Here is a 25,365-nt window from a genome sequence, read left to right as displayed (position 1 = left end):
GTCTCTTAATACTCATAATTACAGATATTACATTATATAACTGACAAGTAAGCACATCTCATTGGCATGCGGAAGACCTCCCTTTGATTCATTTTCCTTGGCGGGTGACCTGGAACGGATTCCACTCTGCTTTGCAGTGCCAAATGAGGACCAACATGAATGAGAAATAGTGACTTGAAAATCTGGAAGGCTGACAATGGCTGGGAGGGTGGCGTTCAGACATCATGCCCATCCATACCACGTCCAAATGAATGACATATGGCAGAGGATGACACAGAATCTAGTAGCATCATGCAGTTCTCAGGGCCTGATTGTGGAGAGAGTTTTACCTGTATGTACAGGGTGTTTATAAATTAATACACTCTCTACCAGGGTTTTGACTACCTATTGTCATGCTCTGAAATGAGAAATTTCCTACCCACTATCTTCCCACCCCTCCCACAGTCGTAGTCCACCACCCATTGAACTTATACAACATCCTCAATCCATCCCCACACAATTCCCACTCACAACCCCTTGCCTCATGGCTTACATCCCAACGACAGACCTAGATGCAAGACCTGTCCCATACACCCTCCGACCACCAGCTACTTCAGTCCAGTCACGAACATCACCTATCACATCAAAGGAAAGGCTAGCTTTGAAACCAGTCACATGAACTACAACCTACACTGCAACCATTGTGCTGCATTCTACGTGGGCATGAAAACCAACAAGCTGTCTGTGTGAATCAATGGCCACTGACAAACTGTGGCCAAGAAACAGCTGGACCACCCTGTTGCTGAGCACGCCACCCAACATGAAGTTCTTCATTTCAATGCCTAATTCACAACCTGTGCCATCTGGACCCTCCTCTTCAACATCAGCTTTTCTGAATTGTGCAAGTGGCAATTCTCCCTGCAATATATTCTTCATTCCCTCAATCCTTCTGGTCTCAACCTTCGTTAGTCATTGTCCTTACCCACCTTGCCTCTTTCCTGTTGCCATTCCTGCACTACACAGCTCTCTATTCCACCATCGCACCCTCAGACTTTAGACTTCTCTCTTTTCCCAACCTCCATCCAACCTCCTGACTGCACCTAGTTTCCCTACCCACTCTCCACCTTGCCCCTGTACACAAGAAGCACTTTACTGTACCCACCCCAGCCTCCTCCTTAGCACCATCGCCTGGCTGCCTATCCCATCATGTGCTGCTGCTCGCAGTATGGCTTCAGCTGCCAGATATTGTGGTCTCGTGAGTGTGAATTGTGTTTACGTGAGTAAGCATGTGTATGTTGCCTAGTTTCAACAAATGTCTTGGTGGCCGAAAGCTCACTTCCTGGCAGTCTTTTTGTTGTGCCTTTCTGCAACTCAGTATCTCTGCTATATGGTGAGTAGCACCTATCCCTTTCACTACAGTGTTTATACATTAGCTATACAAAAATAACCTGTAAATGTGAAAAAGGTAAATAACTTACAGAAATGTTTGATACAGCACTGACTGCAGTATATCTTCAAGTTATATTTAAAAATGTTCAGTGTGGCTACCTTTTGTAGCAGGACAAATCTCACATCTGTAATCGAGTTTCTGCCAAATCATATGAACCAAGTCATAATCATATGGCGGCAACTGTTTGTGTTATCCATTGTCACAGCTCGTTGATGTTTCCTGCAAGACCATTCACAGAAGTCCATTGGGGTTAAATCAGGTGATTATTGTGGCCACTCCAATCCAGGTTGGCACATTCCTGCAGTGATATGCAACAACTTCCACAATGATAATGTGGTGGGGTGCCTTCCAGCTGCAACATAAATTCTGCGCCCATATCTTGTAAGAGGCATTAGATAATGTTCAACCATGTCCATGTATGACGGACCAGTTACAGTAGACTTGGCAAAAAAGAGAGGAAGATAAATCTTGTTACAACTTGGGATGCAAAAACCATTTACTACAGGTTAGCCCAGTACATGTTCAATAGGTGACGTTTCTGCTCCCCACACATCCAAATATTACACGCTAGTTCACTTTACCCCATGTACGGAAGATGGCTTCATCAATGAACACAATTTTATTAAGAAATTCATCTTTCATATTAAGAAAATCATCTTTAAACATTTCTACACAAAACTCAGCTTGTTTTTCTTTGTCACTTTCCCTTAAAGCTTACAGAAGTTCCATTTTGCAGGGCTTGTATGACAGATGTTTCTGTAATATCTTTCACGCTGTAACACTACACATATTCGGTTCTAAGCTGAGACCTCTTGTTGATTTAGCCGTACTACAAACGTAAGATTGTTGAACTTGTTAAGTTGCTGTGTCAGAGACCTGACCTGGACCAGGCATCCTATGTGATAGTGAAGTGTGGTGCCTTATATCGCTCCTGTCTACAGCCTTTGTATTGGGAGAATGACTCACACGTGCACAGTGACAGATTGTCTGAAGCAAGTTCAGTCCAGTACATAGTTCTAATTTTCATCCACCAGAGCACAGTAGTGCACAGAAACATTCATGATACATGACAAGAGAATGTTTTTTGTGAATTGTTCTGTTTATTTCTTGAGGGCTTTTTTATTTATGTTTGTACGGTTTTGTATATGCTTTTAGTACTGTGAATGATGTGAGAATGTGGTCTAAAGTGAATATGTAGATCACTGTTCTACTGATAAACACTGTAGCATGATAAAATTTTAAGACTGTGTGAATGCAGACGACGGGGAATTTTGCATCATAATATATAAGTAAGTTTATGGTAAAAGGAACACTAATTCGAGTACAAATGAAAATATTTAATAACATAAAGTACAAACAAAATATCAGAATGTTAAATATTTATTTTGGGAAAAAGTACAGTTCAAAAGTGTGTTATTTGTTAATTGGTTAGTCATGTAAAGTGCGAACTAATGCGGGGGAATAATGTTTTTCTATTGCCCTTAAAGAAAACTGACCAATCAGAATGGAGTATTCTTTGTGCATCTTTCCTCTTGGAGACAGAGACTGCTTACAGCAGTCTAGGTGGTCGGAGCCCAACCTTTCAATGGTGCAGTTGTATGTAGTATGAGCTCTGGAGGAAGTTATAGTTTGCCAGTTTTAGTTGTGTAGTGGTGCTACACACCCAAAAAGTGCTTTAAAGTGAAGGCATATTTATTACAGAAGGCTGCATTGTGTTTTTTTTTTTAATTATGGATTTTTAAGTAATTTTTTGTATGAGAAAAGACATTAATTCTGCATAGCATATCGAGCAGATCGGTGTCTAAAAACTAATGCATTCGACATTGATAAACTTAACAGTGTGGCGAGCATTTTCATTTAAGAACAATCTGTGCTTAGTAGGTGCTCAGATTCCGGGAAATACATTACCATAAACTTGCTAATGTGAATGGAAGGGTTTGTGCATAACTGTGTTAGGATTAGCATGGGCTTGGCAGTGAACGTGTAATTCTTGACTTCAGAATATACCTAAGTTTTGCCAGTATTTCCACATTTCATTCAAAATTAAGACCTTTTCCCAATTTTTAGAATAGTTACATTGTTTGCAGCATGGTGCAAGTTGCAGTACGGTAGGTTTCTGCTTGGCTTTCCTACCGGCAATCTGCTGCAACGAGTTCATAAGTAGGTGTACGTAAAGGAAGAAAAAGAAACCGCGCCGCCACAATAGACAGACAATTTCAGTGAAACAACTGTACCAATCAATAAGTGTTTGTACTTGAGGTGGTGGCTTGTGATATTTAATCCCGAATTGTCTCTGAACTGTAGCAGTGGCTGTGTTCATGAAACCATAAAGAAAGCTGTCCATGTTCTGCAGTGTTATAAGGTTCCATGATGATAGCTGGAATAACTCATTTGCACGTCACATAACAGGAACTACCAGTAACAGCATTAGGCAGGCATAAAACTTGAAGTCATATTGCATTAAGTGCTGTACCAAATATTTCTGCAAGTTGATTACCCTTGTCACAATTAAAGGTTACTTTTGTGTAACTAGTTTATAAACACCTCGTACATAAGGAAGGAAACTGCTGCTTTGAAGAAAAGCATGATCTTCCTCTTCCACTGCCCACCTGCTGTTTCTCATTCTTCCAACAAAGCATTTATGTAATTTTACTCAAACCCTTAACAGCTGCGTATGTACTGGCAAAATACAAGATATGTTTAACACTAACATTTAGAACTCTGCGCTGTTTACATCCCTGTGTCCAAATATTCTGATAAATTGGGGCAACAGCTAATGACGTGTTTGTGTTTTTGAATATATGGGGACTATCCTGGCATTTGTCTTTAGCATTTTAGTAAAACTAAGGAAAACCTAAATGTAGATGGCCAGAGATGGATCTCAAGTGCCGCACTCCACATATAACAACACAAAATGTAATAGCTGGAGATGTATTTGAGATATTTACTGACAGCATGTTTCTACAAGTATAGTAACACACAAGTTTTTTTACACGTCTAACACACATTGATACGCACACCATTAGTGGCGCAACGGACATCTAATCTGTATTCCACTTCTCTCCAAGTACTTGGAAGTATTGCAGGCGTTAACATTTGCAATAGCTGCACAGCTGTGGTGGCAAAGATCTGGTAGATCAGGAACTGTTGTCTGGTGCACCTGATTCTTGATAAATCTCTGCAAAAAGTAAGTAAGTGGCATGATGTCTGAGATTCTAGGGAGCCAAGAAATGGATAGATCACCTCTCCCAATCCAGTGAACTGGAACCTCACGATCCAAGAAATCCCTCACAATGTTCATAAAGTAGCACGGTATGCTCTCTTCTTGAAACATCACACCATCAGGAAGTTGTGGTGCATACATTGTTGCATTAACTGTAGGCTCCACAAAGAAGAATGGGCCTATAATCCTGTCCTCCAACAATCTACACCACACATTTACTATCAGAGAATCATATTTGCACTCTTTAACTACATAGGTGGGGGGTTTCACTTCCTCATATGCAACAATTGTGTACGTTTATGGAGCCAGAATCATGCAATGTAGCCTCGTCTGACAAATAGACAAAAATCAAGAAATGCCTTATTTTCATCCATTTTTGCCAGAATTGTCTCCTTGAATGCCTTATTTTGTGGATTGTCCTCAGGTTTGATTTTGTGGTGAAGCTGCAGTTTGTATGCCCGTAGGCACAATCTTTTATGGACGACATCATATATGGTTGAATGAGGTAACCATAACTGTTTACTTGCTTGTCGAACTGACTTAAGAGGACTCTGTTGGAGGGATGTATGGATTAATTCAACGGTATTCTCTGGAACTGTGTGCTTGGTGTGGTGGCCTGACATTGAAAGCAAACTCTGTTTCCCAAAGCCACTTATCCATTTTTTGATTGTTACATAAGTGAGAACATTGCCATTTGGTCACAGTCCACACTCCTGCCAAAAACGGTGTTGTACCAGTGCAACAAACTTTAGCTATGTGAGAGAACGCACACAAGAACACCTTCTGCTGTGGAGTTGACATGGCTACTGACACACATTTAAATGAAGAAAGCAGTTATGCACCTGTGCACACACTACCAACTTGTGCAAGCAAACACAGAAAACATTTTGTGTTATAATACTTGTAGAAGCAAACTGCCAAGAAATACCTCAATTAGACAAGTTATTACATTGTATGTTTAGCCAAACCCCCTGTATTTTAAACAGTATTTAATATACACTGATGTGACTATTTTCTCTGAAAACTACAAACAAATTCAGTTAAATATTAAACTATCAATAGAAGACAAATAGCAGCTATTTAGTACAATTGGATGAGCAGTAGCTTACCTGCTTTTTTTCTACATCACATTTGGCTGGCATAAACACAAACGACATTAAACAGGATATGACAGATTGTTGTTGAAACAGAATACAGATCTGTCTTTTGCTAATGTAGAAGGTGACCCTGAGAAGGTTGTCACAGTTGAAAAGTAAGTACAGTATGGCAAATAGAAAATTGTTTATTAAAAAAGTATAAAGTTGTGTTGAAAACAGTTTGTACACCATGCTTGGGAAATCAATATGGATTCAGGTTTAGAATATAGGACTGAATAACCATGGTGTGTTGTTCTAACAAGGTGGTGTTACAGCACAAACCACTGGGATATCAAATAGTGTGCTGAAAACCTGTTTTCTGGAAAACTGATCTCGTTAGATGGGGATGTCACTTGGCCCCATTCACCAGATCTCAGCCCACATACTGGCCTCACACTTTCACCAACCTCAAGAGTGTACTTCAAGTGGAGGTAGGATGTTAGGTGGTGATAAAAATATGAGTCATCATCTTGAAATGTTCACTGCTTGCAATGGCCCACACTTACCAGGCATCACTTTCAAATCATAGGTGTTACAAGCAGTAGTCATACTCACTGTGTAATTTTGAATAAACAAGTTTCTCTGTCATCTCGTGTGTTTTATTATCCTTTAAAATGTGAGAGGGTTTATGGGTTACCATGTACACTTTGACTTGTCCAACATTACTTACTCGGGTCTACAGGAAACTATGCAAGAGTGAGTGTCTACTGCTGGACATGCGGTACACAGGCCAACTGCACTGAGGTTCTGACACACAGTTTTAGATGAAGATGATGATGTTTGGTTTGTGGGGTGCTTAACTGCGCAGTCGTCAGTGCCCGTACAAAGTCCCAATTTTTACACAGTCCAATCAAGCCACTGTTATGAATGATGATGATGAAATTATGAGGACAAGACAAACACCCAGTCCCTGAGCAGAGAAAATTCCCAACCGGGCTGGGAATCAAACCCACGACTCCGTGATCCAGAGGCAGCAATGCTAGCCACTAGACCACGAGTTGCAGACATTTTAGATGAAGCTTATCCTGAGGCAGCACTAAACGATGTGGATAAAGGGTTTCAACAAAAATGTGGAAATGCATGCTCAAACATAAATACAGATGCTAGCCAAGCCTCCAGGTTGTACTGTTGTATTTTACTAAAACTGCATCTGTGCAATGCCCTATATGCTAAGTGACTTTGAACATGGGCAAATTGTTAGTGCTTATACGGTGGGTGCTTCCATAACAAAGGGAGCTGAAGTATTTGTTTTCCAAGAGGTGCCGTGTCATGCATTTATATAGTGTACAGGGAAAGAGGAAAAACATCATCTGCTACATCACAGTGTGGACAAAAAAGTGTTGAGTGATCACAATATGGTCATTTGAGAGGAATATGACAGAAAATAAAGAGGACAACAGCTGCAAAAGTCACTGCAGAACTACATGTTGCACTCGCAAACTCTGTTGGCACCAAAACAACAACAGACGGTGTAACGTTGCAGCTATTTGCACGGCTGCAGAGTTTTGCAGTAGGTTTTATTCCATTACGTCAAACTGTATTGGAGGCTGGCAATGAAGCCGTTGTGCAGTTGGCTGCTGGCGTCATAATGCCATCTGTCACGGCGTGCGGACCATGAGAACTGCTCTGTGTGGAGCGTGCTAAGCTCACTTATTCATCTCACCTAAGAAACTACTTAACTATGATAAATATGATCTTGTTTGTTTTCAAATTTGGTATACAAAGTTTTATAATTTATAAGAACAGTGTCTAAAATTTTCATGTGGATAACTTTAATAGTTTTGAAAATATAAAAAAACCTATTAAAAAAAGTACTTAACCGACACTTCGTAAATTCAGATAGGAATCACAACAGTTTAAGTTTCTTTGTCATTTGAGAATACTAACAGCACTCTCAGTGTGCACAACTTATCTTTAAGGAGTTTTAATTCTAAACTTCTAATAATTTTGCTTTCGTAGGGAAAATAATAGTTTAAAAAGTTGATATTTATATTTTGTGTTAGGGTGGGAGTAGATGAGGGTGAATGTGAGTGTGTATGTGGGGACACACGTCAAATTTCAATTTTATAATGTATTACACCATCTGTAACTACCAAGTGTTACTAACCAGGATGTCCTGAAAATGGTGAATCCCCCTAACTGGTGGATGACGTATGTCTAGGAGCATTTGCTTTTGTAATAAGGCAGCCAGAAAGATAGTAAGAGGATACTTAGCTCTAAAGTATATTTCAAGCATAGTTTTCTTTTGATTTTCATTTAGTTTGGTTCTGTGGTACATTTTGTGAAATTCTACAATATGAAATGCATCTGCGAATGCTGATTGGCGTAAAGCAGTTTTGTGCACGAAATTGATCACGAAAGGTTAATCTGATTGGATGATCATTTTGATCAACCAATGAGAGAGAAGTCTTTTCCGGGTAATTGAATGAGTTTTATGTCCTGTGAGCGACGGCATTGAGGCAGTCATGGACTCTGTCGGACGAGAAGGTCATGTTATTATCTGTAAGGTGAAGAAATGACATATAAATTGCGCTTGGTTTATATCGCCGTGCTAGCAGATGCAATAACAGAGATTTCGGTGAAGTTTTGAGAGGTTTTGGAATGTTGGTTGCAGAATAAACTGCATGTGAATCTATCGGCCTTTGTGAATATTGTGTGTGGCGTGTTCCGTATGCAGGTACAGAACATTTTGGCGAGCATCTTCTTTCGAAGAATCCACTGAAAAGGACCGAATGTGAACTCGTTTTGTAACAGAGTATTGCCTGAGTGAATCTTGTAATATTTCAGGTTGGACTTACCACATTTCTGGCTGTCTTCCGTGTGATATAAGCTGCACGAACTAGTAGTAGATGTACTACCAACGTAAATGTGGGCTCAGTGACACAATAAATGCAAAGGACCGTAATAAAATATCAGTATCTACAAACATTTTCAATGAAGGGATGAAGCACCCACTTTGCCCATTACTAATAGAGATTTACAGGCTTATCTTGTTACTGGAGTTACACAGACTTTGTAATCGTAAGTATGGACGATGGTTTTCTTCAACGCTGCTTTTCTCATCATCTACATAGTACCTATGAATGCAGAGTAATGGGTGGTGAATGGACACTATACTGATATAGGTGGACATTAAATAAATCGTGAAATGAGACCCGCCAACCTCGCCCCACCACAACGGAATTCAAAAAGCTGGGAATTCCAAAACCACATATCAGTGATGCCAGTCCCCATAATAGGAAAACATGGTGCCAAAGCCCTAAAACCTGAACTATGGAGCAATAAAAAAGAGTCATTTGGTCAGATAAGTTTTGTAGAACAGTGTTTCCAACTTCTAGCCAAGTTTACACCCCGAGACTCACAGATGACAGGGGTTGAGTAGGGATTTGGGCACCCTTATTGTGGTATTCCACAGGCCTCATTACTGCCAAGGCGAGTGTAACCATTTTGGCTCCATCGCATGGTACTATGTTCCACAATGGTGATGCTATGTTCCAAGATGACAACTGGCTTTGTGAGCATGAGAATGAATTGTTGCACCTCCCCTGGTCACCACGTCAGTATTATTGAGCCTTTGTGGTAGATTTTGAAGAGAGGGATGCATGATCTTCTGAACTTGCCACTACTTTGCAGGAAAAATGGCATAAGATTCCCTTGAAAACAAGGGACCTGTATTTATCCAATCCCAGACAAATAGAAGCTGTTTTGAATGCCAATAGTTTTCCTAAACTATATTTACCACAGTAATATGTTTTTGCTGTTTGGATATTTTTGTCCACCCTTGTGACTTTAGGCACTGATGGATTTCACTATCAGCTTAAGTGCTGCTATGGTGTAGTTATTGCGTGTGTGGTACTCCACCTGCGTTTTGGAACTACAGCCAGAAAAATGAAACAACATACTGTGACACATTCACTACTGCTGGCAAGTATTCTGTGTCAAGCTGGTTTTGTGGCACTAGATATTCTATCTTTTTAAAAAAACAGTTTCCAATGCCATCTTTTGTTACAGTACTTCATCAATGGAGATATTTCATCATTTAAAACTGTAAATAAACTTGAAATCTGGGTTTCATTGAACTTAAATAAAACTTAATACACAACTGAGCACTGCACTGTAATCAAGACATTGTAAGAAATCCCTGGCAGCTACCAATGTTGTTACCAGCTTTCAGCTGTGAAACGCAAACAGCTGCAGGCATGACAACAGGATTCTACAGAACTGCGACAACACTGAGGCATTGCTGTACAAATGTTTACAGAATCATGTTACACAACTTGTCGATGCAGGAAAGCGAACCTGCAGCACCCAGACCACTGCAACTGTCAGGGATCTTCTTACGCTGTCTCAACTGTAGGACTGAACATACAATTACAAATGCATGTTTGAACATAAATACAGATGATGCTGGCCAAGCCTGCAGGTTGTACTGTTGTATCTGGCTATGAACTGCACCTGTGCAATCTCCTGTAGGCTAAGTGGCTTCGAATGTGGGCACATTGTTGGTGCTCATATGGTAGGTTCTTCCGTAACTGAGGGAGTTCAAATATTCGGGTTTTCAAGAGGGTAAATCAGACAATGAAACAGAAATTTACAAATTTTTAAGTGTTTATTTTGATATGAGCCTACACTGGAAGTCATCAAACTCTTGGTCTACACTTTAAGCAGTTTGACATATTGCTAACAGGCTCAGTGCAATTACTCTCTTATGAAGACTATTGTCAATAATCAATTACAGTTTCAAAACAACATGATATAATGCTAGAAGGAGAAATTAACTATATTGTCAGCCAGTCTGTCTTAGTGCGACTCCACAAGTAGTAAGGTAATCAACCATATGAATCTGATTGCTCACCCAGTGATGTGGAGAATCTAACAAATAACAAAATTGGAGTAACTGAAGTGCTCAATATCTCATTGCCAATTCTTAACTAAACTGTCACGTTTAAATAAATCTGATCTACACCTCTGGCTATGCTACAGGCCAGTATGTCGCCATCTAATATTTTGTGTTCACATTTGTTGACTTTGCCAACTCACAACCAAGTGTCACTCTCCAATCTAACTGTGACCCCCAGGCTACTAGTCTGTCACTGCAATCCACATTCCCAAAACTAGATGCAAAATAACTATTTTCAATGTTCTTTTCTATTTCTGTTTGCACATACATATGACATCAAATGCCATACCACCACCACCACGTCATGGGAGGAAGCAGACACTAGGTATCGGTACATTCAGTTAACCCATACAATTAGCTTCAAACACAAACTAAAACCATACTGTCATGACAACTTTTTCTACTCCATAAAATAATGTAACAATGTGTAATAATAATGAAAATTTGGCTGAAAATAGCCCAGAAAAATCGATGTACATAAGAAAGCTTAAGACAACTACGTAAATGGTCAGCATGTTACCATATTTTTTTCAGAGAGAAAGTGTACTGTATTGTAATCTGACATCATAGCTTTCATCTCCTCTTTGCCTTTTCCTGATTATTCTATGTGGTCGGCACTGTTAAATGGTTTGAAGCTATATTATAGTGGTAGGTGGTGGCTGGATGATAAGCCTCATGCCGCCACTCCCTTCACCTCCCTTCCCCTTCCAGACACTAGGATGAAATCTGTGTAGCCTGTCTGTGTGCATCTAGAGTAAATATATTTAAAAGTGTGAAAGAATTTCCTAAGGAAGGGCACCTAGGACTGTCTATACACCAATCTTATCAATTGGTAACCTACATAAATTAGTATTTTACGAGTCCCTAGCTATAGCAAGGGTGTGATAAGTTGGCTGCGTGTCCAGAAACACTGGTCTTAAAAGTCAGCATCATTCAGATCACTTCGTGTCACCTGTTCTCCATTTCAGATTGCTGCCACCCTTAGTGACTCCGACATTGTTCTGATATAATAGGCTGATGGAATGTGTGAAAGTAGATAACTGGTTCATTAATAACAGTAGTTACACTTACAATAATACTGAGTGTAGTTGCAGCTCTCTGAGACTACAGACGTGTGTGCAAGTTGAGCTTTTGTGTGTGTGTGTGTGTGTGTGTGTGTGTGTGTGTGTGTGTGTGTGTCTACTGCTGACAAAGGCCTTAATGGCTGAAAGCTTTGATTGTGTGAATCTTTTAATTGTGCCTATCGCAGCTCAGCATCTCTGCTATATGGTGAGTAGCAACTTTCCTTCTCTCGTATTGTTACATTCCATCCTGGATTTTCCATTGTTTGATTTAGTAGTTACACTTATATTTAAATGCATTATGCAATATGAGACACAATCACAAGTGTTTACTAAATGTTATGAACGACTTTTTTTTCTACCCACTGCTTTGTATTACAACCACCTAACTTAATTTCGTATTTCATTGTCGCAGATAAGTACCACAATTTTTAAGATGACTGTCTCAGTAAAGCAAATTTCTGAACCTGTCTTACTTCCATGTCAAAATTTAAACCACAGCAGCTGATTAGCACGAGTCACACACACCAGTGAGCTGTCAGTACTAGAAGACAAACAATAAATCAGTTTCACCCTCACGTCCTATAACCTCGCAGTGGCTGCCTTACTTTCCATCTACCTCTAAGATAACTGGCCAATTTTACTTAGCTGATAGCCAAATATACCAACGTCAATTAAGATTAATCACATATGAAGATATTACAGTCTCTGTAAGTATATTTGTTTCTTACTAATCAGGAATATTACAGTCTCAAGAAGTTGTAAACATTACCTGACGTATTAGGATTCAGCTGTTAGTTACTAGATGCATATTATGACAAAATATAGCTGATAACTACTGGCCACATAAGTACCTGATTCCAACTGTATGTGGCCTGCTGGTCTCATTTTGATGACCATGTATCTATTTCATGATATGTCTGTATTAGCTATACGCTAAATAATAAAAGCGTGTATCTGAGGTGGGACACTAATACCAGCTCAGTATTCAGCTAGTTAGGTGTGGAAACCATCTAAAAACCACATCCAAGTTTGTTGGCTCACCAGCCCTCATTGCTAAAGCATGAAGCTGGTTCGATCCAGGCATAGATCACCATCACGTGTCCCAGAAGTGTTGCTTTAACACGTTCGGCTATCAAGGTGGGTAGTATCATAGTGAGAGATCACAATTATGATCCACTGTACATCCAAACAACCAACTCAATACAAATTTAATAATTACGTTATCCTGTTATAAAGCACAATATAGAGTGCCCCAGATAAGTAGCAACAAACTCTGAGGGTCTGTAGGGGGTGAGGAACGTATAGAGGATAAGCACCTGTGTCCAGATATGTCATCCAATGATGCTACAGAACACTGAAGTTATAGGCGCCAGTACCTGCTACTAGGCAACCCCTTTGGCAGCAAATGTGACTTTGTATGCTAATGGGCCATAGGTGGAACACCGTGTAATATTGTTTGTCATTCAGTGCCTCGATCACCAGTGGAGAAGGTGGAGCTAGCTGCTTTCTATGCCTTGCCACCTACGAACGTAGCCCTCTGTTACCTTAGTGGGTTACAGTTTTCGGCGCAGGTTTCCATCTGCAGTTTATTTTTCTGCTGGAACTCTCTAAAATCTCCAATGTTTTTCGGTATACAAAGAAAATAAACTGCAGGTGGAAATCATCATGCACCAAAGCAACAGAGCATAACCTGAAGAGGCCAGCAGCAAGCTCCATCTTCTTCACTGGTAATCTTGGCAATAAGACGCTATCGTCACATAACAAACAACATTGCGAGACATTCTGCCTACAGTCCGACAGCATACAAAATCGCATTTGTTGCTGAAAAGGTGACCTCGTTGACGGTGCCGGCACGTATAGCTTCGATGTTTTGTAGCTTCGTTGGATGATGTTTCTGGACATGGGCTGCCATCCTCGACTTGTTCCTCAAGAGACCCTTTATAAACCCTCAATGTTTCTTGCACCATTTCGGGGCACCCTATACATAGCAACTAGTAAAGTGCCAAAATCTGCATAAAGGTTGTACTTTTCAGTTGTGAAAGTTGTTTCTGTACCTACTGTGGTAGGGCTGAAATCTAATAAAGACACTATTACTTTTTTCCCTACTCTGCTGTGTTTACCGTAATATGCTGTAAGTGTAACATATATTCTGGTGGGATGCAGCTTAACTATGTCCAAGAGGACAAAATTAGCTAATTGCTAATAATGAACTGAAAGTGTTTAGTTCAACATAAAAAGACAACCTACACAGGAAATTTATTTCTTTTAAGAAAAGGCTAACACAAGTCAATTTCAAACAGTAAGGCCTCCCCTTTCTTACACTGACAGCACTCTTAAGGTTTATGGGAAAGAACCCGTTCTTCTTTCCTCATTTTGTACATCAAAATAATTATCTCAAAACCAGGCAGATGGGTAGTACAAATACAAAAAGCACACCATAAGCAATAAAACATTGCACACAATTATTTAGTTACAAAAACAGCATTCTACAGATGTGAAATGTTGTGCAACAGAAATTCAAACATGAAACTGGAACTGTCTGAAATACGACGTAACACATACACGAAGGAATACATGAGGAAATAAGTCTATGGAAGGACCTTAACAGAGGGAAATTTGCTACGGAATTTAGCAATAGTTAAGTCTGTACTAGAAAAGAGTAGGACCAGGTGCGTATCATCTCAGGGCACTGTGGACAGCTTGTAAAAAAGATCCCTGACTTCCAGTGGGCTCCGCACATCTACCTCACGTGACCAAGTAATGTGCTTTTCTAAATGAGTACGAGTCAATGTCTCAACGTCGTCGCAGCTCTATAGAAGACTACTGTTTTCACCTTCAACTGTTTGTGCTCTGCAGGTGAAGACTGGCAAAGAAAGCTGTCTGCAAAAGAAGAAAGAATTAATAGCACAAAAGCCATACTTTTACAATAGCTCGAGTTTTGTGAACTATAAAATTCCAACTGATGTTTATCCATTGGGGACATAAAGATGCTAAATTTACAGGAAAAAAAGAAAGCCAACAAAATTCAGGAAATTGATAGTATTAAGCACTGGTGGGTAACATGAGGCCTGCAATTGGCTTCAATCTGTCCCACTGAATTAGTGTAGCAAAATCACCTGGTCCTACTCCAAATCCCATGCCACTTTCCTTGACGTTGACCTCCACCTGTCCAATGGCCAGCTTCACACGTCCGTCCACATCAAACCCACCAACAAGCAACAGTACCTGCATTATGACAGCTGCCACCCATTCCACATCAAACGGTCCCTTCCCTACAGCCTAGGTCTTCGTGGCAAACGAATCTGCTCCAGTCCGGAATCCCTGAACCATTACACCAACAACCTGAAAACAGCTTTCGCATCTCGCAACTACCCTCCCGACCTGGTACAGAAGCAAATAACCAGAGCCACTTCCTCATCCCCTCGAATCCAGAATCCCCCACAGAAGAACCACAAAAGTGCCCCACTTGTGACAGGATACTTTCCGGGACTGGACCACACTCTGAATGTGGCTCTCCAGCAGGGATACGACTTCCTCAAATCCTGCCCTGAAATGAGATCCATCCTTCATGAAATCCTCCCCACTCCACCAAGAGTGTCTTTCCGCCGTCCACCTAACCTTCGTAACCTCTTAGTTCATCCCTATGAAATCCCCAAACCACCTTCCCTACCCTCTGGCTCCTATCCTTGTAAACGCCCCCGGTGTAAAACCTGTCCCATGCACCCTCCCACCACCACCTACTCCACTCCTGTAACCCAGAAGGTGTACACGATCAAAGGCAGAGCCACATGTGAAAGCCCCCACGTGATTTACCAACTGACCTGCCTACACTGTGATGCATTCTATGTGGGAATGGACAGCAACAAACTGTCCATTCGCATGAATGGGCACAGGCAGACAGTGTTTGTTGGTAATGAGGATCACCCTGTGGCTAAACATGCCTTGGTGCACGGCCAGCACATCTTGGCACAGTGTTACACCGTCCGGGTTATCTGGATACTTCCCACTAACACCAACCTATCCTAACTCCAGAGATGGGAACTTGCTCTTCAATATATCCTCTCTTCCCGTTACCCACCAGGCCTCAATCTCCACTAATTTCAAGTTGCCGCCACTCATACCTCACCTGTCATTCAACAACATCTTTGCCTCTGCACTTCTGCCTCGACTGACATCTCTGCCCAAACTCTTTGTCTTTAAATATGTCTGCTTGTGTCTGTATATGTGTGGATGGATATGTGCGTGTGTGCGAGTGTATACCTGTCCTTTTTTCCCCCTAAGGTAAGTCTTTCCGCTCCCGGGATTGGAATGACTCCTTACCCTCTCCCTTAAAACCCACATCCTTTCGTCTTTCCCTCTCCTTCCCTCTTTCCTGATGAGGCAACAGTTTGTTGCGAAAGCTTGAATTTTGTGTGTATGTTTGTGTCTGTCGACCTGCCAGGACTTTCATTTGGTAAGTCACACCATCTTTGTTTTTAGATATATTTTTCCTACGTGGAATGTTTCCCTATATATATATATATATATATATATATATATATATATATACAAAGATGATGTGACTTACCAAATGAAAGTGCTGGCAGGTCGACAGACACACAAACAAACACAAACATACACACAAAATTCAAGCTTTCGCAACAAACTGTTGCCTCATCAGGAAAGAGGGAAGGAGAGGGAAAGACGAAAGGATGTGGGTTTTAAGGGAGAGGGTAAGGAGTCATTCCAATCCCGGGAGCGGAAAGACTTACCTTAGGGGGAAAAAAAGGACGGGTATACACTCACACACACACACACATATACAGACACAAGCAGACATATTTAAAGTTTGGGCAGAGATGTCAGTCGAGGCGGAAGTGAAGAGGCAAAGATGATGTCGAATGACAGGTGAGGTATGAGTGGCGGCAACTTGAAATTAGCGGAGATTGAGGCCTGGTGGGTAACGGGAAGAGAGGATATATTGAAGAGCAAGTTCCCATCTCCGGAGTTCGGATAGGTTGGTGTTGGTGGGAAGTATCCAGATAACCCAGACGGTGTAACACTGTGCCAAGATGTGCTGGCCGTGCACCAAGGCATGTTTAGCCACAGGGTGATCCTCATTACCAACAAACACTGTCTGGCTGTGTCCATTCATGCGAATGGACAGTTTGTTGCTGGTCATTCCCACATAGAATGCATCACAGTGTATGCAGGTCAGTTGGTAGATCACGTGGGTGCTTTCACACGTGGCTCTGCCTTTGATCGTGTACACCCTCCGGGTTACAGGACTGGAGTAGGTGGTGGTGGGAGGATGCATGGGACAGGTTTTACACCGGGGGCGGTTACAAGGGTAGGAGCCAGAGGGTAGGGAAGGTGGTTTGGGGATTTCATAGGGATGAACTAAGAGGTTACGAAGGTTAGGTGGACGGCGGAAAGACACTCTTGGTGGAGTGGGGAGGATTTCATGAAGGATGGATCTCATTTCAGGGCAGGATTTGAGGAAGTCGTATCCCTGCTGGAGAGCCACATTCAGAGTGTGGTCCAGTCCCGGAAAGTATCCTGTCACAAGTGGGGCACTTTTGGGGTTCTTCTGTGGGAGGTTCTGGGTTTGAGAGGATGAGGAAGTGGCTCTGGTTATTTGCTTCTGTACCAGGTCGGGAGGGTAGTTGCGGGATGCGAAAGCTGTTGTCAGGTTGTTGGTGTAATGGTTCAGGGATTCCGGACTGGAGCAGATTCATTTGCCACGAAGACCTAGGCTGTAGGGAAGGGACCGTTTGATGTGGAATGGGTGGCAGCTGTCATAATGCAGGTACTGTTGCTCGTTGGTGGGTTTGATGTGGACGGACGTGTGAAGCTGGCCATTGGACAGGTGGAGGTCAACATCAAGGAAAGTGGCATGGGATTTGGAGTAGGACCAGGTGAATCTGATGGAACCAAAGGAGTTGAGGTTGGAGAGGAAATTCTGGAGTTGTTCTTCACTTTGAGTCCAGATCATGAAGATGTCATCAATAAATCTGTACCAAACTTTGGGTTGGCAGGCCTGGGTAACCAAGAAGGCTTCCTCTAAGCGACCCATGAATAGGTTGGCGTGCGAAGGGGCCATCCTGGTACCCATGGCTGTTCCCTTCAATTGTTGGTATGTCTGGTCTTCAAAAGTGAAGAAGTTGTGGGTCAGGATGAAGCTGGCTAAGGTAATGAGGAAAGAGGTTTTAGGTAGGGTGGCAGGTAATCGGCGTGAAAGGAAGTGCTCCATCGCAGCGAGGCCCTGGACGTGCGGGATATTTGTGTATAAGGAAGTGGCATCAATGGTTACTAGGATGGTTTCTGGGGTAAGGATTCCAGGCGTTCGAGAAAGTGGTTGGTGTCTTTGATGAAGGATGGGAGACTGCATGTAATGGGTTGAAGGTGTTGATCTACGTAGGCAGAGATACGTTCTGTGGGGGCTTGGTAACCAGCTACAATGGGGCGGCCGGGATGATTGGGTTTGTGAATTTTAGGAAGAAGGTAGGGGTGCGGGGTGTCGGTGGGGTCAGGAGGTTGATGGAGTCAGGTGAAAGGTTTTGTAGGGGGCCTAAGGTTCTGAGGATTCCTTGAAGCTCCGCCTGGACATCAGGAATGGGATCACCTTGGCAAACTTTGTATGTGTTGTTGTCTGAAAGCTAACGCAGTCCCTCAGCCACATACTCCCGACGATCAAGTACCACGGTCGTGGAACCCTTGTCCGCCGGAAGAATGACGATGGACCGGTCAGCCTTCAGATCACGGATAGCCTGGGCTTCAGCAGTGGTGATGTTGGGAGTAGGATTAAGGTTTTTTAAGAAGGATTGAGAGGCAAGGCTGGAAGTCAGAAATTACTGGAAGGTTTGGAGAGGGTGATTTTGAGGAAGAGGAGGTGGGTCCCGCTGTGACGGAGGACGGAACTGTTCCAGGCAGCGTTCAATTTGGATAGTGTCTTGGGGAGTTGGATCATTAGGAGTAGGATTAGGATCATTTTTCTTCGTGGCAAAGTGATACTTCCAGCAGAGAGTACGAGTGTAGGACAGTAAATCTTTGACGAGGACTGTTTGGTTGAATCTGGGAGTGGGGCTGAAGGTGAGGCCTTTGGATAGGACAGAGGTTTCGGATTGGGAGAGAGGTTTGGAGGAAAGGTTAACTAATCTGGAACCACAACACCCTACACTGTGATGCATTCTATGTGGGAATGACCAGCAACAAACTGTCCATTCGCATGAATGGGCACAGGCAGACAGTGTTTGTTGGTAATGAGGATCACCCTGTGGCTAAACATGCCTTGGTGCACGGCCAGCACATCTTGGCACAGTGTTACACCGTCCGGGTTATCTGGATACTTCCCACTAACACCAACCTATCCTAACTCCAGAGATGGGAACTTGCTCTTCAATATATCCTCTCTTCCCGTTACCCACCAGGCCTCAATCTCCACTAATTTCAAGTTGCCGCCACTCATACCTCACCTGTCATTCAACAACATCTTTGCCTCTGCACTTCTGCCTCGACTGACATCTCTGCCCAAACTCTTTGTCTTTAAATATGTCCGCTTGTGTCTGTATATGTGTGGATGGATATGTGCGTGTGTGCGAGTGTATACCTGTCCTTTTTTCCCCCTAAGGTAAGTCTTTCCGCTCCCGGGATTGGAATGACTCCTTACCCTCTCCCTTAAAACCCACATCCTTTCGTCTTTCCCTCTCCTTCCCTCTTTCCTGATGAGGCAACAGTTTGTTGCGAAAGCTTGAATTTTGTGTGTATGTTTGTGTTTGTTTGTGTGTCTGTCGACCTGCCAGCACTTTCATTTGGTAAGTCACATCATCTATGAGAATCATATGATATGATGTTGCGGTGCCTGTGTTGTTCCAAAGTACACTGAAATATTCCCAATCGAACATTGCACTGTATTTCTGAATAACACAGGCAACTCAATATCGTATTCATCCACTGACACTGGGCAAGAAACTTTATATTAAAATGTCTCCTCTGTGAGGGAAACCTCACAGTGGATGTACCAGTGCAGACACACATGTTGAGGTTGATAAGTTCTGTATGTGGTTATGAAATGGTCAATATAATATTTTTCAAATGATGAAATTCACAATGTCTACATGGTAGTGGAAAAAGGTGTACATGAAACCAACCCGTGCCTACCCAGTAAGTCATATGACATGTCCATGAAACCAATCCATGTATATCCATTACATCATTACATGCCTTAATGGAGACACATGGTTTGATTTAATGGACACCTTAGTCCACTACCCTGGAAACATGAATTTCATAATTTGAAAAATATTGATGTATACCATTTTATTACCACATGCAGCACTTGTTAAATTCAACATATCAGTCAATTCTGTAAATGTTTCCTTTTTCATTCAGTAAATTCTGTCGACTTACTTAACACACAGGCAGCTATCATTACATGACAGTTTGATTGTACAGAGACTAATAAAGATGTTTCCACAGCTGGCCATTAATATTAACATATAAGGTTTTGCTGCTGTTCTAAGGCTCTTCATATAAAGCCAAAAGTTACACATGAAAGGATGTAAATAGTGTTTGTTGGCCAGTGGCAGTATCTTCCTGAGATGACCCAATATTTAACAAGAAATATGACGCCATTAAAGTGGAAAAGTGTCACAGATTAATGACATAAATTAATTGAGCAACCTGACCACTTTAAGAAATAACTTTCATCTATCCGATTTCATGCAACTAGGCCCAAAGAATAACTTGAACAAACTAGTAACTGTGTATTCCATTCCATTATGACAGATGCGGCAACAGTGGATAAACGATTCAATTATGCGTTTCACACAGTTAGCAAATCATCAGATTGGAACAGTATGAAAATAATTACAGCTCAAACATGTGAACCTAGCAAGCAGAGGACCTAATATCACTAAAAGGGTAACACAAATGAAAAATGAAATGAGCATATGGCATTGTTGGCCGGGAGGCCCCAACCCGGGAAGTTCGGCCGCCGAGTGCAATTCTTATTTCAGTCGACTTGCGTGCCAGTGATGAGAATGACAACACAACACCCAGTCCATGACTGGAGAATATCGCTAACCCGGTCCTGCTGCATGGGAGGCAAGTATGGTACCACCCAGCTAAGCAGGCGGACAGTAACACACATAATTGGAATTAATAAAGCAATTACATAGTTGCTGTAGAGACTGTTCACTCATTTCAAACTAGTAACTGATTTTGAATTACATTACCAAAATTTCATGGAAAACCTAATGCTCTCCCAAACACTAAAATCTCCAACCTTGTTCAGGTACCCAGGAAGGACTTTTTTTTTTACCTGAGGAATATATTTGGTTTTATAGAGCTGAGGAGACTACAAAATGACAACTGGAGATTTGCCACTACAGAAATGCAATGGAACAAATAAATTCTCTCAACAGTTCAAAATGGGTGAAATATATTCATTTTTAAAATTAAGCATTACATGCATATTGTTCTGCTGTCTTTATAAATAATAATTTCCTTTTTTCAGGAATGGACTTAACTTTTGTCCTTTCATAACAGTAGTAGTACTTTTCACTTTGATGGGTTCATATTTCTTGTTAACTATGGGGCCATCTGAGGAAGGTTCCGCTGCTAATATGAAATACTGTTTACACCCTATCAAAGTGCCACTTTTGGCTGCATAGAAAGAATCTTGGGAGGACAGGAAGACACCATACACCAATACTTGTGGTTCGGCGAATTAATGTTCTAATCTTTTTCTGTAGAAACAACTTCCTTAGTCACTGAACAAATTGTCACGTTATGACTAAACATGATGACTGCCACAAAGCTACAGCAGATCCTCACACCTGCCACCATGGCCTGGCAGTGAAACATCCATCACTATGTGTGTGGCAGTCAGTGTGTTAATGGACAGATACGAGTTGGTTTCAGGGACACCTTTGTCCATTACCTTGTAGATGTGAATTTCACCACTTGAAAAATATTAATTTTTGATCATTTTATTACCACTCGCAGAACTTGTTAACCTCAGTGTGTGTGAATTCTGTACAAGTTTTCTATTCCTTCAAATACTGCAGTTGACTTATTAACACACTGATTGCTATCATTAATAAAATGATTAATGATAGCATTCCCTTCCCCCTCCCAGAGTTATTACTTTTCGTTTGTAGTTTTCTGCATCAAAACTGGGGGATGAGGAGGGGGGGGGGGGATTATTGGTACCAAAATTAGAGAGAAAAATCACCTCTTAAATGGCATATGATTAATGGGTCCTCAGTTCTTAGGATCAAAGCATTAGTAACTGTGCATTTATTGTTAAATGAGCATTGAAGATCTGGATTTGACAGTATTCCCACCATGCAAATACCCACTAATTTAATGCAGTGTCACCTCCACTTCTTGTCATATGAATATCTTCAACATTTTTCATAGATATACAAAGAAAAAACCACAAATCAAAGACCTATTGTTGAGTAGTAAATCAAGGCATATTTAAACAAATCTGAAAACTATCATCTGTATTACTAAATTACTAACCTGGTTCTGGCACCCAGTAATAGCTGCAAGTTGTAAGTTAAACGGCTTCCAGAGGCAACAAAAATTATGAGTTTCATTATTTTATTATAATAATTGACCATATTTAAAATACTGTCATATCTACTCATTTTAACACAATACAATGTTAGAACTGCATGTATGACCCGGGGCACAGTATCTCAACAAATGCAAGTAGCCAGACTATATTCACACCCCATATTTAAGAATGAGGGCACTTAGACTTGCAACAAACATTACACATATTTCAAACTTCTACAAATACTTTTTCTGGCTGACATCCCTCACCCCCACAAAATAAAAATGAAAGGAAATAAGTTAATCACTTACTACTTTTTCACTGTCCATGCAGCAGAATTGCAGCATACGGCACAATGCTTTCATTTATGACTTCTTTATGCCCTTTTGCAGACAGTATACATACGTACCTGTGACTGGAGCTCCAAAATTAAATCATTGTATGACACAGTTATGGAAATATGATAAACATAGAGTTGGGTGGAAAGCTATCTTTTGTTTGAAACAGAACACTTAATAACCAGATTTTACTCACCCAGTATTTGCTAATGGGAGTACTTAGTGACTTTCAACAAACTTTTAACATAATTTCAAACCTTTTCTACAATTTTTCTTGCTATATGCTTCATAACAAATACGTAACTACTGGTAAAGTAATCAGAAATCTGTTTCATAGGCCACTTTGCAATTTGATTCTTTAAAGAATGAAGGGTTTACCAAATTGTCACAGCATATGCTATTCTATGATTGTATCCATTATGATAAATTTCATGCTTGTATTATGGACTCTAAAATAAGTAAAGTTAGCAAACCATATCCAAACAGTATACCAAAACTCCATTTATCTGTATTAACAGTACATTATATTTTTGTCAAAACTTTTGTAATGTTGGGTTTTATTTGTTTGGCATGCATTTCTAAAAATATATTAGGCTAATATATTAAGGCACATACTCCAATCTACAGAACTATAACACAGTTTCTTAAAATAACATACATATACTTTACCACAAAACTATCCCCAATACGAAGGGCTTATATAAAATTATTTACAAAACAAATGCTCCTTGACAAAAAATTCAGTCACTGTTTGCAGTATTTACACAAAACACGTAATACTGAATTCCGCGTTTCCTAATCTTTTATGCACAATTTTCTCTTCGAAAAAAATTGGTCACATTTTCACATCAGTTTTACCTGGGAATTTTCGCACTTGATATGTAATACGTTTTGACTAATGGAATAGGTACTAATTAAGACTAAAGGAATCACAACATTAAATTCCACGGAATTGTTTTTATCACAGGCACGATATTTTACAAGCGAAAATTCATTGATCGCCGCGGGGTTCATTCCCCTCTGCTGCTTCTGACGTATTCTGAGGCTTGTCCGTTCTCAGTCTTCGGAACAAAAGAATATGTGGTTCTGAAACACAATATATGTTACCAGTACTATCTCGTTTTCGTGTTTCCTAAACAGATACTTAAAATTTTTGTGACAGTACCACACCATTAAATGAAGCAAAAGGACATCAGAATGCTCATTACATAGAACTCATCATAACATTTAATAAAACATTCAGATATGGCTAACCTGGTGAATGCAACATATAATGAACCCAACCCGGACTCTGCTGCACTCCAAGGTTCCTCCACTCTGTTTCTGTCATCAAATGAGTTTTCGGAACATGTTTGGCAATATCTGCTGGTAAAATCACATGCCTACGGAAAAACACAACAAGTACCACTGTGTTTATTACAATGTCACAAGACCAATGAAGATATCTACACATTTAAAGACCGGTCCGGTGTTGTTGAAACTATAAAACATAATACACACCTGTATTCGTAATTTTGATCTTGATACTTCTCAGAATATTGAATCTGCTCAACAGGCATTTTCTTTTAAATTCATTAACTCCTCTAATATTCAAAACACTCAACTACACTAACAAAACTTTAAAAAAATCACACAAGCATACAACCAATACAACTGATGCGCCAAAGTATTCATTTGTCGTTGTACATCACGTGGTTCACAGAGATGTTAGTTGCTAGCCAAACAAAGGGAAACCAATGATTTTACATTCCATATGTCTCTGGTAACGTCATGGAGGTAAAAATCATAGTCTAGACTGTGGTAAAAATCTACCTCCATGGATATACTTGCGTAAGCTAGGGTGAACATACGTTTTAGAAATTTTTTCCCTCATTAACATTTTTCTGTAGCGAATGCAGTAAATATTACGGTCGGGAAATTGACGAGGGTGCTCTGAGTTCACCACATCTATTCCGCAACAAACAAAAATGCTACACATAATAAATACAATATTTGCAAAAATGGTACTTGAAGCTCCGTACGAGAATGACAATGTTTTAAACATAGTTTCTTTGAACTACCTCCGGCTTTCCACACTGTTGACCATGAGATATCACTTCTAAAAGCTATACGCATTGAGTATAAAAGGAATAACACATTAGTACTTCAGTCAGACCTAGAAAACGCGGAGCAGAAAGCAGCGATATCCCATAAGTCAGATGATCCAAAATTTTCCGTGAAACAATTGTCAGAAGTTCCTCAGGGGAACATATTATGAGTAATAGCGTTCTATGTATAAAATCTGACTTTACAGAAATTATAAGATACCGTATGGGGGAAAAACTTCTCTTTCCTGAATAGAACAGAAACTTTATTGTCACATAAGATATCATATACGCTGGAAGATGGCGGAAGCAGTGTAACACGGGTTAAGTTCGGATCGCGAAATTTAGTTCTCCCAGGTAGTGTTGTCTAGTACCAGTGGAAATTGTGTAAACAACAGTGCTCTGTGCAGTAGTGCTATTTTTTCTATGTTCCGCCAATATCTTCGAGAAAATGGTAAACAGAAGAGTCAACAGCAGCGCGTCCAGCAGCGGGGAAGCAGCAGGTGCGGCGGACCCGCTCTTGGCGGAAGATGTGGCTGTGGCTCCCGGTACAGCGGAGCTGGTCCGCTCTGAGGTAAACGCTGCGCTTCGCGATAAAGACAGTCTCGATCTGATAGCAGGCACTATATCAGATCCAGTAACGGC

At 40.9% G+C, this 25,365-nt stretch overlaps 1 protein-coding gene across 1 annotated transcript; it reads right to left on the bottom strand.

Annotated features, from left to right (window-relative positions):
• Positions 1–23,157: 23,157 nt before the first annotated feature.
• On the bottom strand, positions 23,158–24,310 carry LOC126210245 (cyclin-dependent kinases regulatory subunit-like). Its single transcript, XM_049939434.1, has 3 exons — positions 24,137–24,310; positions 23,891–24,018; positions 23,158–23,722 (listed from the first exon to the last, which is right to left on the bottom strand). The coding sequence occupies exons 1-3, from the start codon at positions 24,193–24,195 to the stop codon at positions 23,628–23,630; spliced, it is 282 nt and encodes a 93-aa protein (XP_049795391.1). The 5' UTR covers positions 24,196–24,310; the 3' UTR covers positions 23,158–23,627.
• Positions 24,311–25,365: the final 1,055 nt, after the last annotated feature.

This window comes from Schistocerca nitens, chromosome 10 (assembly GCF_023898315.1).
Source record: "Schistocerca nitens isolate TAMUIC-IGC-003100 chromosome 10, iqSchNite1.1, whole genome shotgun sequence".
Classification (NCBI taxonomy): Eukaryota; Metazoa; Arthropoda; class Insecta; order Orthoptera; family Acrididae; genus Schistocerca; species Schistocerca nitens.
The sequence above is the reverse complement of the archived record's forward strand: the minus strand, read 5'-3'. Positions and strand labels throughout refer to the sequence as shown.

Bases quoted from the DNA above. Each gene is read 5' to 3' on its own strand.
- LOC126210245 (XM_049939434.1), bottom strand. From the start codon at position 24,195: ATGCCTGTTGAGCAGATTCAATATTCTGAGAAGTATCAAGATCAAAAT. The intron at 24,019-24,136 runs GTGTGTATTATG...GTTTTTCCGTAG, and splicing joins GATCAAAATTACGAATACAG to GCATGTGATTTTACCAGCAG. The intron at 23,723-23,890 runs GTTAGCCATATC...ATTGTGTTTCAG, and splicing joins TTATATGTTGCATTCACCAG to AACCACATATTCTTTTGTTC.